Raw genomic sequence first — 19,929 nt, forward strand, 5'->3', positions numbered from 1 at the left:
AAGCTGACTGCATTAATTAGATTGCAAATAATGTTCCCTTGCTCTGGATTCACTTTAGGAAAGTCCTTCCATAGGCAGCATGCTGAAAACAATTCTCGCAATCTCATGTGGCCCTAGTCCAGTAACTTGGGGTTTGGCAATGGCAAACAGTAACCAGTGTGTCCAACTCAGTAGTTCCACAGTAGAGGCTATTAAGAGGGATGCAGAAAACAGCTTCCAAATGCCTCTTAGGTGTATTTGGGAAATCACAATCTCTTGAGTTTTGTGTGTTTTAAAACCTAGCACATAGCTGCTAGGACTAGATGCTGCTTTGAAGAACATTTCTCTGGCTGCGTTTCCAGCAAGAACAACAAAGAATGACAGGCTGGCGATGCATCCTCCAGCAGGATGGCACGAGTGCTTGGAGACCCCAGTGGGCTATTACGATTCGCACTGTGTCCTGTGGGATGCGGTGGCATAGCCAGGGGAGGACAAAGGGGCAGCTGCTCCCCCCCCCCCAGATCAAGCAAAACAACAGAAATACTTAACTAACTGACCAGTCACGTTGGTCCTGCTCCCCCCCACAAAAGTCCTGCCTCCGCTAAGCAAGTCCTGCCCCCCCCCCCAAAAAAAACCCTAGCTACGCCCATGGATGTGTGTATGTGAGAAACAGCTTTCAGCCAATATTGCCCCCCATAAAGTGGGGAGGACAGTGGGGGGTGTTCCCAGCAAGCGTGGGAACAATAAGCTCCGCGGCGGGGAGGCAGGAGCTCACAGCGGTCGGGAAATAGGTTAAGTCCCCCAGCGAACACGTGCGCGCCCATTCCGAAGACCGCTGAGCCTGACCAGAGACAGTGCCGCCTCCGGCCTTCTAGCTCCGCCTACCTCAGGGGCCCAGGCGGTCTCCATGGAGACGCGGCTCCTACGCGGAAACACCACGCGGGCGCTTCTTCCCTTTCTGGGGCCGAGGCAGGAGGCTCCGAGGCGCGCCGCCGCGTCAGGCGGGAGGGGAGAAGCAGGTAAGTCTCGGTGCTCGTCGGGGGAGGAGGATGGGAGGAGACTGCCGTTATTTCCAGACACTGGAGAGCTAAGGACGGGTCGGGGGGGGGGGGAGTTTTACTGGAGCCAGGTGAGCGGGGTGGCAGATCATTCACATACAGTATTGTTATATGCCTTCAAGAGGGTCGCCAGTATCCCCCTCCCTCATCCGCTCAGGACTCTGGTGTTTTCCCTTGCTGAAATTCAACAGCTGAAGTTTTCCCACTGCTGCACTTCTGGAGAAGGCCCGGGGGGGGGGATTAAGCACCTGCTGAATTTATTCATGTCTGCCGCACAGCTATGGGGCAAAGGAACCCCACCAAGCGGGAGGAGGAAGCGGGTAATAGAGCACTGTTTATACCAGAAATAATAATAATAGCAGCAGCAGTAGTAAATTTGTTTACTACCCTATATCCGCAGGTCTCAGGGCGGTTAGAACATAAAATCACAAAATAGATAACAAAAACAACTCAATAAACCTGCACCCCTCCCTAACATTTAAAAAGGGCATGGGCTGTAATTAACTCTGGAAGCCCAAATAATGTAATGTGGAGCCCAAATAATGTAATGTGGACGGGACACAGCCAGGCAATTCTGCCATGGGTGCCAACATTTTTCTATGTAGCTGTGTATTTTTGTAATATTTTGTCTTAAGTTGCCTGTTGTTGCTTCAGTTTTCTGTACACTGCTTAGATATATTTTAATACATTAAGCAGCATAATCAAAATCAAATGGTAGCGGTGTAAAACCCCAGCCCATGCCCTTTTCAAATGTGTTGGGAAGGCGGGTTATTGGGTTGTTTTTTGTTTTTATTATGTATTTTGTGTTTTTATATTATGATTTTATGTTGTAACCAAAATACCTTGTTACCATGTTATTTTCAATTAACTGTAACATGTTATTGTCTGAATTTACCAAAATACCCTTTGATGGTAATCTTCCTACTGTACTCCAAAAATGTAACCTTTGTAACCCAATACAAAAAATAATGCCACTATTTTTCCCTTGCTGCAAGTGGTACTGGGATTGTATGTATAATCCCTAACTAAAGTACTATATAATATATTGTTTCTTTATGCATCAATAGGCAGGTTCTTCCCAGGTTCTTGAAAACTTAAAAGATTGAGGAAGTTTTAATTGAATGTGCAATCACAATACTGTCAGTTAAAGCTTCTGTGAAAAAAATTACCATGTATTGTTACACATGAGCCCTTCATCTCTTGATAATGCAGAATGACTCACTCACAAGCTGAAAGTGTCATAAAGAATATCATCCGTGAAATAGGACAAGAATGTGCCATGAAAGGTCAAACTGTATCAGAAACTCTGGTGGCATTCATGGTAAGTGCAAAATACACAGTTCGCTAATGTGCTTCATTTAAAAGCTCATCTTTCTAGCAGTGTTAGAAACTGAAATATGAAAGCTAGGAGCTAAATGGCACCTTAAACCTAGGTTATGGGTGCCACAGATCATGGCCACTGATCATGGCCAAGATCATGGCCACTGGTCCCATCACCTCCTGGCAAATGGAAGGGGAAGAAATTGAGGCAGTGAGAGATTTTACTTTCTTGGGCTCCTTGATCACTGCAGATGGTGACAGCAGTCACAAAATTAAAAGACGCCTGCTTCTTGGGAGAAAAGCAATGACAAACCTAGACAGCATCTTAAAAAGCAGAGACATCACCTTGCCTACAAAGGTCCGTATAGTTAAAGCTATGGTTTTCCCAGTAGTGATGTATGGAAGTGAGAGCTGGACCATAAAGAAGGCTGATCGCCGAAGAATTGATGCTTTTGAATTATGGTGCTGGAGGAGACTCTTGAGAGTCCCATGGACTGCAAGAAGATCAAACCTATCCATTCTTAAGGAAATCAGCCCTGAGTGCTCCCTGGAAAGACAGATCGTGAAGCTGAGGCTCCAATACTTTGGCCACCTCATGAGAAGAGAAGAATCCTTGGAAAAGACCCTGATGTTGGGAAAGATTGAGGGCACTAGGAGAAGGGGACGACAGAGGACGAGATGGTTAGTGTTCTCGAAGCTACGAACATGAGTTTGACCAAACTGCGGGAGGCAGTGGAAGACAGGAGTGCCTGGCGTGCTATGGTCCATGGGGTCACGAAGAGTCGGGCACGACTAAACGACTAAACAACAACAACATGGGTGCCACAACAGAATGTCTAGGCGCACTTTTTTAAATAGCAAGAATACCAAGCTGAAAATGAATGAACTGCAGCTAAACCTATCAACTTGCCTGATGCTGCAGCAATCTCTTGGAAGTCGAGGTGGGAGGAATTTCTCCTCTTAGGCTCTCAGCGCCAGCAGTGGCAGTTTTAATCTGAAATATTAGACGCGGTGCTGCACCCAGAGCTCAGAAACTGCTCACGCGAATGAAATTCGCTGTCGCAAAATGCGCCTACAACAACGGGAGTTTCAAACGCTGCTTTCTAGTCACGTTACCACGTCACTCCTGTGGCATTAAAATAATGTTAAAGGAACAGAACATCACAAAACATGGTTGTCTCGGGGCTAAAATGCAAGTCACACAAGAGTTAGGCAGGTAACTCTTGGAGCTCTAGAACCCATGGACAGCTAAGGAAGCTGAACGTTGAAAGATTCGGGACACACAAAAGAAGATGCTTTTTCACGCAGCACATAGTTAAACTGGGGAACTCACTCCCAACTGAAGCAGTGATGACCACCAACATGGATGGTTTGAGAAGAGTATTCATGACTTTCAATGGCTACTAGCCACAATAGCTGTGCTCCACCTCCACTTGCAGATTGGAAAAGACTCACTGCTTCTTGTACTTTCCACAGTAGTACACCTACTCTAGCATTTTGCTTCTTGAGCTGGGCAGGTAATGATGACATTTGTACCGTATTTTTCTGTGTATAAGACACCCCCATGTATTTTGGGGGACTCCAAATTAAGAAAACACCACTCAGCACTACCTGTGTATAAGACGAGCCCCAATTTTAAACCTAATTTTTGGGTAAAAAACAAAAACTAGTCTTATACACGAAAAAATACGGTACTTCCCCAAATGCTGGGGATGCGGCATTGGAGCTCACAACCACACTTTTCCAAGCAATGTTTTAAAGGAGGCTAGAACTGAGAGCAGAATAAAACCTCATGCTGGGTTGCTTCTATCCAGTGTCACCATAGTGGCTGTACCTTTGGACATGGGCGTACCCAGGATCAAAACTAGGGGGGGGCAAGGGGAGGGGCCAAGGCACGGAAGGGGAGGGGCCACAAAGTGGGCGGGAACGGCAAACTCGCGCTCCGCCGGGCTGTGCCCCTCCCTAGAAGCAGGACTGTTGGGCGGAGGCGGAGCCCAGCCCAGCGGAGCGCGAGTTCAGCGTTCCCGCCGCGCCGCGCTCTCTGGTTCCCCGCCGCGCTTGGCCTTGCCAGAGGGCGCGACGGGGAGCTGGAGGGAGGGCGCAGCGCGGCGGGCGGGAACGGCGAACTCGCGCTCCGCCGGGCTGTGCCCCTCCCTAGCAGCAGGGCTGGTGGGCGGAGGCAGAGCCCAGCCCAGCGGAGCGCGAGTTCGGCGTTCCCGCCCACCGCGCCGCGCTCCCTGGTTCCCCGCCGCGCTTGGCCTTGCCCGAGGGCGCGCCGGGGAGCTGGAGGGAGGGTGCGGCGCGGTGCGGCGGGAATGGCGAACTCGCGCTCCGCCGGGCTGTGCTCCGCCTCTGCCCACCAGCCCTGCTTCTAGAGTAGGGCAGCTGCCCTAACTTGCCGCATGGTGGGTACGCCCTTGCCTTTGGAGCTCTGCTCTATATTTTATTTAATAGAATGATAAATTAACCACTCAACCATTTGTTGCATATTTAAAAATCATTTTTGGTTCCCATTGATTTTGCTAAAATTTCCAAGTAAGTATGCTTCCCGGGACCAGGGAGTTAGTCCTCATGCCTATTAAATTAAACTGGGAAATGGCATTTAGTGGGGAAACCTTGAGCAGTTGGGACATTTAATTTGTTTTATTCTGCGGTTGTATTTGGCAGTAATATTTCTTTAAGAGCACAAGATAAATATTTAAATGGAAGGTTGGTTGCTTTTTTGTTTGTTTTTTTACTTATAGGTGAAAGCTGTTGTATTGGATCCAAGGAATGGATTTAATGTGGACAGGACCCTTACAAAGGCTGATGTGCAAAAACTTATTAAGGTGATTTTGTGAATCTAAACATTTGTTTAACTATTTTTATACTGGTTTCAATGAACTTACTGAGACTTATCAACAAATTAAAGCAGTCTCTCAAGCAACTCATGAGGTCTGTGGGTATTAAGCAGCCTAACTCTACTCAGGATTGCAGCCTAAATTATTGTTTTGTGTATAGTGTTTACCAAATTAATAAAAACCTACATTTCAGACCACAAAATCATTTAAAGCCTATTCTCTCAGAGCCATCTAAAGCCACATATCACTCAGTGATAAACCTTTGATTGGTGTCCATTTTCTCATTATACGTTGAAATCTCCCCCAACTGCTTCTCCAGACCTGCACAATTGGATCATAATTTTGTACACCCAGTTGATGAACACAAAATATAACATTTGATTTAAATGTAATGAAAACTTGGCGAGCAGATGACACTTTAATGCATTCAGCTATAATAAGTAGAATTTAAAATATGCCTCACATAAATGGCTTTATAAGCATAGCTACATACATATATTATTGCTTCAAACTGTGATAGGCCCTTTTGAGGGCCCCTGAAAAATGAAAATGCTTTGTTCTAAAGAAAGCCTCCTATGTGTGATTTTGAGGTTGTTATATATGTTAGATAGATTTTAAGAAGGTGGTTAGACTAGTTCATTGCCACTAGTGACTAGTATTCCAAGCAACAAATCTCTGTGTGTCTGCAGCCTAGTGCTGCTGTATTATGCAGACTGCTTGTGTAAAAGGGATTATTGGTGTCAAGGCTGAGGGCTGCATATTTGCTGCTTTAGAGTATGTGGAGCAGCTTGCCTCCTCTCTCTGATGAGAATGAGTAGCTTCATGAAGCTATGTGCACTTCAAAGTTCCTGCAGCCACCTGGAATCAGGCAATAGCAAAAAATCTAATCCATATTATTCAACTCCAGGCAGCAGTCCATTTATGCTATTTAAGAACAAGTAAATTACAAAAACTATGAACATTTTGTGTCTTTAAGCTACATTATGGCAACGCAACATTTTGTTCTTGCAGTGGTGCTTCTCAGCCCCTTAATCTGTTTCCTCAAGTAATGTTTAAGAAAAGGGCACCTTGTTTTTTAAATCTATTAAACTGTTGGATTTTGTTTCATGTGTATAGATTCTGTAGCATGGTGTTTCTGGATGCCCAATGGTAATATTATTTTTATAATTAGTTAAGGGGCTTGAAATAACTTACATCAACATTTTTTCTTTTTAGCTTTCTATTGAAAGACTGCTTGACACAAGCAATCCATCTCTGGACACTATTAAGATGCAAGTTTATTTTGATATGAACTATATCACTCGAGGTAATCAATGTGTAGAATAATTTAATGTGAATATGGTGATGGTGCAATCCTACGCACGCTTACTCAGAAGTCACACTGTGTTCTAGTAAACTTATATGGGATTGCAAGCGCAATTGCAAGCATAAATTCTTGCTACATGTGAAAATAGTACTGTAATACATTGGAACAGTAAATCCAACAATATGTGAACATGCTAAGAGATGCAATCTATAAGGAGATTATAAACTAAATTAGCTCTTTAAAAAAATATTCGACATTTACCTAATATTTGAACAGTTAATATTTATTGTGCATTTAAAATCCTGGAAGGGGATTTGTGTTTTTTTAAAGGTTATATCCTGTACCAAATAAATGGAACTGATACATTCCACTGTCTCAATTTACTATAGCTGAGTTTGTGCAATTGTGTTATATAGTGCAGTCCTATGTGTGATTACTTGTATGTAAACCTCAGCATGTTCACCCGATAATGCCCTAGGATGGCAGCCCTAAAGTAAGAGCCTGGGAGGATTTAAGCATGTGAAATGTGGGCATTTTTAACTAGCTAAGTTGAAAGCCTGTTGATGCCTATGCACGTTTTTTGGCTTCTCTGTGCCTTGGGTTACAACTGATGTGTAACTGAAGAACTATCAAGTCTAGTGAAATCTGCATTACTATGTGGTCTGCTGAAGCATGCAGGTGTCACCAGTGATATAACTGGCTTTTGTATCACCCTCTGTGTTTCCTCTTAGTTGAGTTGATCAAGGAACAGCATCGTGTTTTGGATTCCCGCCTTGCTCCAGTGGGCAGAGAAATTACAGATAGCCGTGCTCGTACCAGAGAGGAATTGGAAAGTGTTTATCGAAAAATTGTCAGCTATGTCCTGCTGCGCTCTGGCCTTGGATCCCCTACAGACATCAAGGTCATTAGAGAGGCAACTGGTTGGTAACTGTTTCAGATATATGCTGTGAAGAGTTTTGCCAATATGCACTTTTCTGTGGTAGTCATTGCATAGGAACTGAGCAACAAGCGGTGGCTAATTGGGGACTATCTTTTTCACTTTCTTTTGTTTTGAAGTATTTGTACGCTGCCTTTGTGCCTCAGTATGTACCTGTTTGTACGCAGAGTATGTACACCTCCCCGGTAAAAAAAAATCAAAGAAACCCTCAAAGGCACGTATACAAATATCTGCTCCAGACAGCAAAACCAGGCTGAGAATAGAATACAACCTGAGAGCCAGAAAAAGACACTTCACATATCCAGCAGGCCAAATGCAAGCAACCATCCAACCCTTTCCTGAAGATATGGAGATCCTCTGAAGCCGCATTCAACACAGCATGAAGGGATGCAGACAGAAGGGCACAGCCCCTGTACTGCAGGATCCTAGCTTAGGTGTATTAACCAAGTCACAAGTGTTGTGTCAAGGGAGCAGCGGTGGTGTTCTTGGCACAACAACTGCCCAGGCTGGCCATTCACCATTCACGTCCTTACTCACTGTGGCCTTCCATTCAAACTAATTGCTGATAAGGGCATTATACTATTCTGAGATTCTAGGTAAGTTCATGCAGAACTTGTAGCCTGGTGGTCTGCTATAATGCCTTGCACAACTCCATACTTTCCTCCAAGCCTCCACTCCCCTGATGATATTCCTTGACCACTTACTCTTGCATGTCATTCATCTCCATCCTAATCCCTCCTTACACTCTTCAGGTCCTTAGCCCCTTCAGCTCCCAAGTCCAAATTATTCAGACTCTTACCTCTTGGAAGGAGAATTAGTAGCGCAGAATTAGCAAATGTCTCCCAATGGCCTTATTCACTGACATTTATACTTAAAAAAGTGTGTCAAGAGTCTCTAAATTCTGTAGAAGCTCTTGACACTCTTTTTTTTTAAGAGGGAGGGGTAGGGCAGTTTAACACACGTAGCTTTGTCCATAAGGATTTCAAGACCAACTGCAGTCATTAACAGTCATTAACAGTCATCAACAGGTTTACCACTCCTATCAGCCCATCACCCATTCCCATCACCCTCCCCACCCTCTGACTATACATAAGGGTCTGGTGACTTCTGTTCCAGTGTATCTGAAGAAGTGTGCATGCACACGAAAGCTCATACCTATGACAAACTTAGTTGGTCTCTAAGGTGCTACTGGAGGGATTTTTTATTTTTATTCATAAGGATTTCAGTTTATGATGTTAGTTTATTTATTATTCTCTTCAGCTGTCATAAGATTTAGCATTTTATAGCTCTTGATAAGTTAAGATGCTTTATACTTAACTATGTCCAGAGGAGAGGGGCATGCAAAGGGGGCTGCAACAGGAAGAAAAAGATTGGGAAATTCCCATTCCACAAGCAGAACATTCACAGATCTTAGGATTCAACTCATGATCTCCAGCATAGTGGGATCTCAAATGTGAATAAGTATCTTACTATACTAGGGGTGTTTCCATGGAAAATCCAGTAAGATACACCCACACTAGTTACCTGCTGGTGATACCTAAATGAATGATTTGCAAAATGAAGCCCTGATTGGAAGCACCCAATGTATAGCTCAGAGTGAACAAATTGTGGTATCGTCCCCAAATAACTTCTAGTGCTCACCTTTCTGTTTTATTTGATGTTACAGCTGTTGTCTGCCCTTTTTTTGGTATGACATTTTCCACATTTAATATTTTACAGCTGCCTTGCAGAGTGTATTTCCTCAAACAGAACTTGCTGCTTTCCTCTCCCTTTCAAAGAAGGAGAAAGAGAGGCAGTTGAAGGAGCTCACCATGATTGTCACAGGAATTCGGTTATTCAACAAGGAGTGTGGGAAGGGAGGAGAAGGCATTGATGAATGTAGGTATATACCGGTACTGTTGTTGTTTAGTCGTTTAGTTGTGTCCGACTCTTCGTGACCCCATGGACCATAGCACGCCAGGCACTCCTGTCTTGCACTGCCTCCCGCAATTTGGTCAAACTCATGTTCGTAGCTTCGAGAACACTGTAGCTTCGAGAACACTGTACCGGTACTAGTAGGTGCTAAACTTGATGATGTGTTTGTATTAGCCATTTAAGCCACTTTCAAATTTGCAAAAATGTTCAGTGCTGACTGATCACCAATTTTGTAACTAGTCCCATCTAATTGCTTCATGCAAATACTGCATTTACCATAAGTTGATCTTCCAAATGAGATGTGATAACATGCTGTTCAGCTGCAGGTTAACTTTATTGAATATCTTCAAAATTGATAATCTGTACCACATTATCTATTAAATTGGCTTGTTGTAAAGCCTTCCCTAGGATTTTTATATATGGTATTTATATAAAATAGAAAGCCATGTTAACCTCCTGAGAGAAAAAAGAAATGTTTTTAGTCTCACCATGAGGCTAACTTTTAATAAGTTTCATATTAGAAAAATAGTGTGGGGTTTCATAGGTGACAACATACTACTTCAGATTCTTATTTTTGGAACTAGGAAAAGCATGGTGGAAAAGTCAGTTAACATATGACAGTTTATTGACTAAAACTCAGCAATTTTAAAAGGTTATTAACCCAAACCAGGATCCAAAGATGCCAGCAATGTGTCCTTAAAAGTTATTTTGCAGATGCCCAGTCTTGTCTGTGTTAGGATCTCTTACTCACAAGTAAGACCCTGGTAGAGACAGGTGCCCAACTGGCATGTTCTCTCCCTCCTAGTAGATCGTTTGGGAGCTTCAAATTCTTTCTTCAGCCTGAACATCACAGTGACTGATGCCAACTGACATCAGCACACTTACGGATCCGCAGATATTGCGCAATTGCGTAACAGAACTCAGTAGCTCAGCATTTGGCTAATCTGTGTTTATTTACATATAAACACACACGGAGCACTGCAACATGGCTCCCTCTCTCTCTCTAGCATCAGGCAGCAAAGGGAAAGGACAAAGGACAATAGTCCCACTTCAGGAAACACAGTAACACAAACATCCTGTTTCCGTCACTTCCCACTCTGTGGAATGTAAAACATATACAGTCATGTGATAGACAACAATCCCATGAATGCAAACACAGGGAAATAACAGTCTGCAGTCATTCAAACTATGTTGGATGCTCTTCTGAGGTTCTCTCAGTCCTCAGCATAGCTGCCAAGTTTTCCCTTTTCTCGCGAGGAAGCCTATTCAGCATAAGGGAAAATCCCTTTAAAAAAGGGATAACTTGGCAGCTATGGTCCTCAGGAGAGACCTTTCAGGACATGCAAGGGGCTTCAAGAGAAAGGGAACCCACAAAAGCCTTGGTGTGTTCATATGGAAGGCTTCATGCATCTCTTTGGATGTCAGCCCTGTTTATTTTAGAGAGGAATAGGTGGGGAAAATGCTTGTGGTTAGTTACTGAATTTGAGGTTGGCATGCTCAGTAATTACTGCCATGCCCCTTCTATATTTCAAACCAACCCTGTGTCAACAGTACCAGCTATTCTGAATGAAGCTATCCCAGCAGCCAACCACCATATAGAAATAGAACTGCAAGCTTCCAAGGATCTGGCGTACCAATACACAGCCTTGATTGAAATGATGCACCTGAGTCAAAATGCTGAGATAGAACTTAAAACGACAATGTTAAAAGAAGTCCTGTACAACGTGAGACAACATGAGGCTTTCCTTTGCATCATTATGGTGAGATTGTTTTATACTTTGCATCCCTTCTAGAATGCTGGTATATGCATTAATTGTGCCCGTCAGCTTTTCGTATACTTATAACTATGCTTATTGAATTTATATATTGCCTTTCATTTGAAGAACACAGGGCAGTTTGCAACATAAAAAATAAAACAAAAACACAAAATGCATAACAAAACAAAAAACGCCTATAATCCACCCACGCCCCTGAGACATTTAAAAGACCACAGATTGTTTAATCAGCGAATGGCCTGGTTGAAGAAGAATGTTATTGCTTGGTGCCTAAAGATCTGTAATGAAGGAGCCAGGTGAGCCTTCCTGGGGAGAGCATTCCACAAACAGGGAGCCACCATAGAACAGGCCTGTTCTCATGTTGCCGCCCTCTGGACCTCTCGTGGAGGGGTTACACAAAGAAGGGCCTCAGCTGATTATCGTTCCTTTGGTACATCTCTTTAGACACTAGGCAAAAACATGCCTCTTCTCCCAGGCCTTTGGCTAATTAAACAATCTGTGGCCTTTAAACTGTGGCGGTGGGGGGGGTATTGTTTTTATTTGTCACTATGGAATGTATTTTTGTGTTTTTCTATTGCAAACTGCCATGTGATCTTTGGATGAAGGGAAGTATAGAAACTGTATTATTATTACTGGTATTTTATTATTCACCTCCCTGGCACAGCTAGCTGCCCCCTCCCAACTATGTTGCCACCGGATGAAGAAGAGCCAAGTGGGGAGTGGGAGGTTCAATTTAAGGAACCAACTTTCAGTTAGTAGAGAATTGTACAAGGTTCCAAGTTGGACAGAACTCTTTTCATGCACAGTGGAAAAGAAGTGTCATTCTCTGCAGTACATGTCCAGATGACTGAGAATCTAATTGGAGATTGTCAATGTGTATGTGTATTCCACCCTATATTTCATTGAAAGAGCTCAAGATGGCATACATGGTTCTCTCCCTGCCCCCTGCTTTGTCCCATTGTTTATCCTCACAACAACCCTGGGACGTTGGTTAGTCTTGGAGATACTGACTGCCCCAAGGCGACTCAATGAGCTTAGGTAGATGTGGTAGATTCAATGAACTGTGGAAATGTCCTGAATTTCCATTGGTAATCTGCTGTATGCTGTCTTTTCAGTCTGATGTGATCACATGTGCACAAGAAGTTGATATGATGCAGAAGCAGTTTGCAGCGCAGATGGAGCACTTAAAAAGTATTGTTCAGGCAAAGACAGCGGTGCCTACGTCTCTGGTTTATGTAAGTTCCTAAATTGCAAGGATGTAAAAAGAAGGACTAGCTTGTGTTTGTGTTCATATATTCTGTACTGTACCTGCTTTCTTATATATACCATGCTGAGTTCGCAGCACAGACCTCTTTTACACCAAGAGATAGAGAGAGTCTGGATCCTTGCCTTTCTGTTCAGCTAGTCCAAGGGAGTTTTAAGCTTGTTTTTCTAATAGCAGTTCCCTGGTGCCACATGACAAACTGCTTTTGAAATGGAGGAATATTTCAAATGCTCTCTGTATTGTATCTTTGAAGTCAGCTATTCAAAGCAAAATAAAACAAAAACTACTTGGGCAATGGAGCTTATTTGTGTCTTCCTAAGCACCTCAGCGAACTCTTAGCCTAAGTGATACTTATTTTGAATTGTGTAATCATTGGTCAACATGTAAACTGGCCAAACGCTCTAACCCAGGCATGTCAAACCTGCGGCCCTCCAGATGTTTTGGACTACAATTCCCATCTTCCCCAACCACTGGTCCTGCTAGCTAGGGATCATGGGAGTTGTAGGCCAAAACATCTGGAGGGCCACAGGTTTGATATGCCTGCTCTAACCATGTCTTTTTAAGAAAGCATAGTAACAGGTCATCACTGTGCTTCAAGGAACATCACCATCTTAGTTACAATGTCCTTTTCTTTTGAAACTTCTTAAACTGGCCAGACATTCCACCTGGTTTAAGAATCCTATTATGAGTCCTGTTCTTTCTCTTGTGCCTGTGCAGCAGCTGTTAATTAATGTTCCTTTAACAACCTTTTGCAGCTCTCCACCTACTCACCATATTAACATTTCACACCTGTCTTTCTTTCCCTCTTTGGGCCTAACTTGATGACATGGCAGGATATATGTGATCAGATATTTTGCAGGTAGGGTTGCCAGACTCAATAGAGGACAGGACTTCTGTGCCTTTAATTGCCCTGCTCTTTTTTGAGTCTGGAAACCTTAAAGAGAAACCAGCAGACCCTTTGTTCAATTTCCAAGCAAAGGGTCTGCTGGTTTCTCTTTAAGGTTTCCAGACTCAAAAGAGAGCAGGGCAACAGAAGTCTTGTCCTCTATTGAGTTTGGCAACCCTATTTGCAGGTTTTTTAAAGGTGGTGTGGGACTGAACTAGATTGGAGTCATAGTGCTAAGAGAGGGGTCTTGACCCCCCCCCATGATGTTTTCCCAATTTCAACTGCCCCCAGGAACTACTATTTGCTACATACAACAAAGCATACAGGTGCCCATATGATACCACAGAACATATGGGGGTGGGGTATTCAGATCGGGAAAATAATCCCAATTATTATAACCCAGCCAGCATCTTCATGCAGCTTTATTTCAAACAAACAAAAAAACAAACAAACCTGCAGTACATCAGATCTCCTGTCATTGTAGCAAGTTTGTCTCTAGGATTTTACACAGAGCTGCTAAAAAGTACTGTAAGTTTGTACAGATAGCTTTCTGTCAATTTAACAGCATGAAAATTCCCTGTTCTCTGTTTAATTTTCATCAGAGGAATCTATTGCTTTATTGTATACAAGGAGTATATATCCTGGCACTATGATAGTCTTTGGTCCTATGCTGTGCTAGAAATAAATTAAAGAAATCAGGAATGCATGTTAAGGAGAGGAGAGAGTGTAAATATTCCTTCAAAAATCCATTACAATTACTGGTAAAATTGTTAGGGTTTAAGATCATGAATTGCACCCCTGCTTTTCTCTCCTCACCTGTGGAGTATATATAAAGAACAGCAGACTACATATATTTGGCAAGGGGGCAGCGTAATTTTGCAGACATAATGTAAATACAACTTCAATTTCTTTGTTTTTTCCCCCTCCCAGCCTATATTTATTGCACTTTCTAACCTTTGGACCAGTTTTCAAGATGAGATCCTGGTGCTGAGTTTCCTCAATAACTTGACTATCAATCTCCAGCAGTTCCTAGGAGCCCATTCATTGATTTTTCCAGAAGATGTGATGGAATCTCTTCTTGAAGATATTATTGTAAAAACTGATGAGGACAGGTTAAAAGAAAGTGCTGGTACTAAAACCATAGTTATGCATTTTGAATTAATGTATAAAGTCCATGGAATACTCTTCCTATCTTCAGATTCTTAGCCCTTTGAGAGCTAGAGCTTCACTTTTATTGCTAAATAAGGATCATGTGTCATAAAAACCACTGAGCCTCTTCGGCTTGCTGATTGGAAGGTTGGCGGTTCGAATCCCCACAACAGAATGAGCTCCCATTGCTCTGTCCCAGCTCCTGCCAACCTAGCAGTTCGAAAGCATGTCAAAATGCAAGTAGATAAATAGGAACCGCTACAGCGGGAAGGTAAACGGCGTTTCCATGTGCTGCTCTGGTTTGCCAGAAGCAGCTTTGTCATGCTGGCCACATGACCTGGAAGGGACCCAGGTGGCGCTGTGGTTAAACCACTGAGCCTAGGGCTTGCTGATCAGAAGGTCGGCGGTTCGAATCCCTGTGACGGGGTGAGCTCCCGTTGCTTGGTCCCAGCTCCTGCCAACCTAGCAGTTCGAAAGCATGTCAAAATGCAAGTAGATAAATAGGAACCGCTACAGCGGGAAGGTAAACGGCGTTTCCATGTGCTGCTCTGGTTTGCCAGAAGCAGCTTTGTCATGCTGGCCACATGACCTGGAAGGGACCCAGGTGGCGCTGTGGTTAAACCACTGAGCCTAGGGCTTGCTGATCAGAAGGTCAGCGGTTCGAATCCCTGTGACGGGGTGAGCTCCCGTTGCTTGGTCCCAGCTCCTGACAACCTAGCCACATGGGTACAGGAATGTAATCTCCGAGGGAAACCTTATTCAGCAAAAGGTTACCTGGGTCTTTGTTTTTTGCTGCAGCTGTTTTGATGAATTGTGTTATTGTTTGGGGAAAAATATGTTTTAAAATACTGTAAATGTTTTGTGAACTGTTCTGAGGGCTAAAATTGTGGATATAAGTAATAAATAAAATCTGCCCTGAACCTTCCCACCTAATATTTGAAATACTAGATTATTCAGTACCTCACTAGGTACTTGTGCCATGGGGTTCAGTGGTCTCAACCTTCCCCAGTAACCATGTGTTTACATGAGTATGATGTGGGGTGTTTCTAGGTAGGACCTCAATGTTGCAAATGGGTTACTGAGATACAGCAAATGGGTCCTTGGCAACAGGTTTTTAACATCATATTCCCCCCTGAAAGGGAACATTATGATTAAATGCTGGGGGGTGGGGAAAATATACTCTTGTCCAGGCAATCCCAAACTGCAGCCCTCCAGATGTTTTGGCCTACAACTCCCATGATCACTAGCTAAGAGGACCAGTGGTCAGGGATGATGGGAATTGTAGTCCACAACATCTGGAGGGCCGAAGTTTGGGGGTGCCTGCTCTTGTCATTTTGACACCAACAATATTGTGTGGATATTGCAACTAATAATAAAAATCTTCATGCATGAGCAATTTTCTCCTGCAATAAACACCTGTCTAGAAGCACTCCCATTTTTTCTGATACTGAAAATATATCCTAAGCTGGGTTTTTTAATATTTCAGATAGCAAAGTAAATCCCGCTGACTTTACCGTAGAAGAATGGCTCTTCCCAGAAACCACCATTAATTTCAGCCAAGTGCAAATTCAGTACCATGGGTTTTGTGCTTACACTTTTGCCGTGAAAGATGGTCTTCTTGTCCCAGGTTTGCCAGTTGTAGATAAGTCCCGTTTGCTTTTTAAGAGCATTCTTACTGCTTCATATTATGTTTTAGTTGTAGACTGCATTGCTTTATTTTTATAGAAGTTTGGTGTATAAATAAAATAAAAATACCTGACAGATAAGGAGCTTGCCACCCAAACTACTGGGGCTTGGTTTATAAATGGAAATGGAGAAGAATTTGAGGCAGTAGGCATGTGGGGGTGAGGAGGAGGGAAGGAACAGTGGCAAGCATTTGGTAGGAGGGAGATAAAGCTGAGGAAGGGAATTAGAAAATTGGTATACACAGTGATCGGTGGTAGTTGGGACAAAGACACTACCAAAAGGAAGACCATACAACATATCAACAAGACAAAAGGGCAAAGCCAATCAGTGCCAGAAAGTGATCTATTGGAGACTAATTCTCTTGGTTGGAGAGAAGAGGGATGTCAGAGCCTCCACTGCTTCAACAGAACCCTGTTTAGAATTCCATTTAGAGCATAAATTTGCATTTGTTTGTCCAGCAAATAAACTAGAATTTAACAGTGCAGTTTTTAAAAGGGTATTACTATTTTTACTGATGCAATCCACATTATGCAGGATTAGCTATGAAATACTTTAGTCTTGTTCTTAGTTCATAGAAAGTGTTTTGCTGGGTGAGGAGCATGATTTAAAGTTGACTGAATTTTCAAACAGGTTAGACACTAGAGCCATCCTTAATTTCAAACGTGAAAACACTATAATCTGCATCAGGAAAGTCATGAAGAAATCCTGTGTTCTTTTGTGCTTTGTTGTCAGCGAACCCTGCTGTTGGAATCCTGAAGTTTCGGGAGAAATATTATGCCTTTAGTTCCAAGGAAGCGGCATATAATTTTGCCAAGAATCCAGAGAAATGCGTTAAGATGGTTGCAGAAAAAGCAAAGGAATCTGCAGAGCTCATTCAGCTGCTTGAACTTCATCAGCAATTTGAATCCCTTGCCCCTTATTCTCAGGTATTCAACACATTTATCCTTTACTTATTTAAGCCACTCCAAGAAAGCTTCATTCTAGAGAAAAGCCAAATAAGAGGCAATCTGGTAGAACTTATGCATAGCATGGAGAAAGTGGATAGAGGAAAGTTCTTCTCCCTCTCAAAATGTGTAGATATCAAGGAAGCTGAATGTTGGGAGATTCAGGAGAGATAAGAGAAACTACTCCTTCACACAGCACGTAGTTAAACTATGGAGTTCTGTCCCACAGGAGGTAGTGATATCCACCAACTTGGGTGGTTTTAACAGGGGAGTAGGCAAATTTATGGAGGACAAGGCTATCAGTGCCTACTAACCACAATGGCTGTGTTCTGTCTCAACTGTTGGATGCAGTATGTTTCTGGGAACTGTAGGAGAGGAGAGTAGTCTTTTGCTTGGTCCTGGTTGTGGGCTTCCCATAGGTTTCTGGTTGAGAACAGGATGTTGGACTAGATGGGCTATTGGCCTGATCAAGCAGGCTCGTGTTCTTATGCTCCAAAAGCAATATAGCTACCATTTTAATAATACAGGAAGTTGATCAGGAAGTATCTCAAAGAAGAGGTAATTCTTAATGCATAAGGTTGGCGTCAGTGTCTTGTCTTTACTAGTTTTGGCAGTGTCTTGTCCTTACTAGTTCATTGTGGGCTTAGCTGCAGTTAGCACAGAATAGCACAGTTCCAGAGTCGCTTGTGGTAGTTGGATGCATTGGTTCAGTACACTCAACACTCCAAACAGCCCCACCTGGAAGTGTGCTAAATGATGTGATGTTGATATATCTTCCCTTTTAGTTTTTATCTAATGCTTGGTTGGAAGGTGAAAATGTGGAAATAAAAAATAGCTATTCCTTTTTGTTGTTGTTACAGATCAGAGCCAAAGACAAGCAGGGTATGAAACCCATCACAAAATGTGACACCAGTACTCAGACGGACGTCCATATTTTGCCACCAAATATTGTGAAGAACTATGAGTGGAATGAATGGGAACTGAGAAGAAAAGCCATCAAACTGGTTTGTGTCAACATGATTTGAAAGACTAATTCAGACAAGCTACAAATAACAATTATCTCTCAGATCTTTTCGGACTTAACTCCATGCATTTGACCTTAAATTTTTGAGCCCCTCCATCTTTTGTTTTCAGCTTTGTTTGGAATTGTAGCTCATAGTGCAACATTCATGCTGAAGCTTTTACTTTGTTACTTTAAAATGTCTAAACTTCCCTTCATCGTGTCTGGTTGGTATACAATAATGATAATATAAATAAATAAATATGTAAACATCACATATCCTTTATAACAATAAAACTGAGAGGCAACAAACCTATGAAGCAGCCAGTGGCAGTAAAATGAATTAAAATGCCTGGGCAAACAAAAATAAGTCTTGATCTTGCACCAAAGAAGTGGAAAATGCTTTCCCCTTGCTAGTTCATTGTCGACTTAGGCTTTATACACATCCTAGATGATCAGTTAATGCAATCCAGCCTTGATAAGAAAGTATAAATCATTTATAAGTCTTTCAGGCAGTGCAATCCTTTAACATAATTTCACATTATGTTAAATGCAACTGTGATAATTCTTTTATCTTTGTTTTTTGTTTTTTATTTTTTTATTTTTTATTTTTATTTTTATTTTTTGTTTTTCAGGCAAACTTGCGCCAAAAGCTAACTCACTCAGTGCAGACCAATCTCAGTCACATGAGAAGGGACAACTGCAGCCAGGTGTACCCACTGAAGGATAACGGTACACAGACCAAGCGTGAAAGCAGTACTAATGTACCCAAACCTCAGATTTTCCTGGCTGGTCTCCGTGGAGGAACACCTCCAACTACCCGCATGTTCAAAATCAATTTAACAAGAGCAGTTGATGAAACATAAATGACAAGTCCTTCAATAAATGAACTTTAAAAACAAAAAGTAAATTCATTGTGTCTCATTCTTTGTTGTTATTTCAAAGGCAATCTTTGCATCATTAATGGGGCCAGATGAAAGGTATCATGGGTAAGTTGAGTCTTCTATCCCCAGCTTTGTCCCATTGTAGCATCCTGTATTGGAAGGTGCAGTACTAGCTATATTTGTGGACTTCTACTCCTCACCATGCAATGCTCCCACCTATCCTCTGTCAATCTTAGCAATTAGCCCTCCCATTCTGAACACCTTTCTTTCCTTCTTTTTGAGGGGACGACGGGAAATTCACTTTTCCTTTGGACTTGGATTTCATCTAGTAAATATTTTGAATGACTTCAATTGTACCAAAGATACTTAACTTCTGGTTCCTTGAGGCCTGACTGTAAAGTAGCAAAGAAATCTAGAATTTTAATGCCGGTGTTTCCTGCTTGGAAACAAAAGGCATAGCCAAAGTCCCGACTTTTCCTAAATCGGGTATCATTTTGCATTGAAAATATTTTGTGTTTTTGAACATTTAAAAATATTCCCGGCAGTACAGCCCGTCATTCCTATATTGCTACAGCAAGCTGGAGGTCAGTGGAAGAGCGTGGCTTGAGGGCTTAAAGCCATGACCCCGAGATTAAGAGTCTCATGCCCCCATCTAAACAAATCGTACTGATCAGGGAGCGACCTGTGGCTGTTGGCGGCCTCTCAAGCTGACCCACCTCACAGTGTTGTGATGGTAGCTATGAAAGCGGAGAGCACCAGAGGCCGCCCTGAGCCCCTTGGAGAAAAGGCAAGATAGGAAAAATGCAGCTGGGCTGCTACAGTGGTGTCCTGCCTTCTGGCTAAGACTCACCCAACACATTTTTAATAGCGGGGATAGAAATAAGAGTATTTTGGCTGCTGCAGCTAGCCAAACACTGCTTTCTCTGCAATCCCCTTTCTCATTCGCAAGAGGCGAAAGAAGCAGATGCTGAGCAACCTCACTCACTT

The 19,929-nt window shown here is 42.7% G+C and overlaps 1 protein-coding gene across 1 annotated transcript; it reads left to right on the plus strand.

The window, feature by feature from the left end:
- The first annotated feature begins 855 nt into the window (after nt 1-855).
- On the plus strand, nt 856-19,346 carry CFAP206 (cilia and flagella associated protein 206). Its single transcript, XM_035109428.2, has 13 exons — nt 856-998; nt 2,250-2,358; nt 5,102-5,185; nt 6,413-6,503; nt 7,235-7,423; nt 9,160-9,318; nt 10,906-11,114; nt 12,245-12,364; nt 14,210-14,408; nt 15,915-16,055; nt 16,847-17,040; nt 17,919-18,062; nt 18,694-19,346. The coding sequence occupies exons 2-13, from the start codon at nt 2,251-2,253 to the stop codon at nt 18,922-18,924; spliced, it is 1,869 nt and encodes a 622-aa protein (XP_034965319.2). The 5' UTR covers nt 856-998; nt 2,250; the 3' UTR covers nt 18,925-19,346.
- The last annotated feature ends 583 nt before the right edge of the window (nt 19,347-19,929 follow it).

This window comes from Zootoca vivipara, chromosome 3 (assembly GCF_963506605.1).
Source record: "Zootoca vivipara chromosome 3, rZooViv1.1, whole genome shotgun sequence".
Taxonomy (NCBI): domain Eukaryota; kingdom Metazoa; phylum Chordata; class Lepidosauria; order Squamata; family Lacertidae; genus Zootoca; species Zootoca vivipara.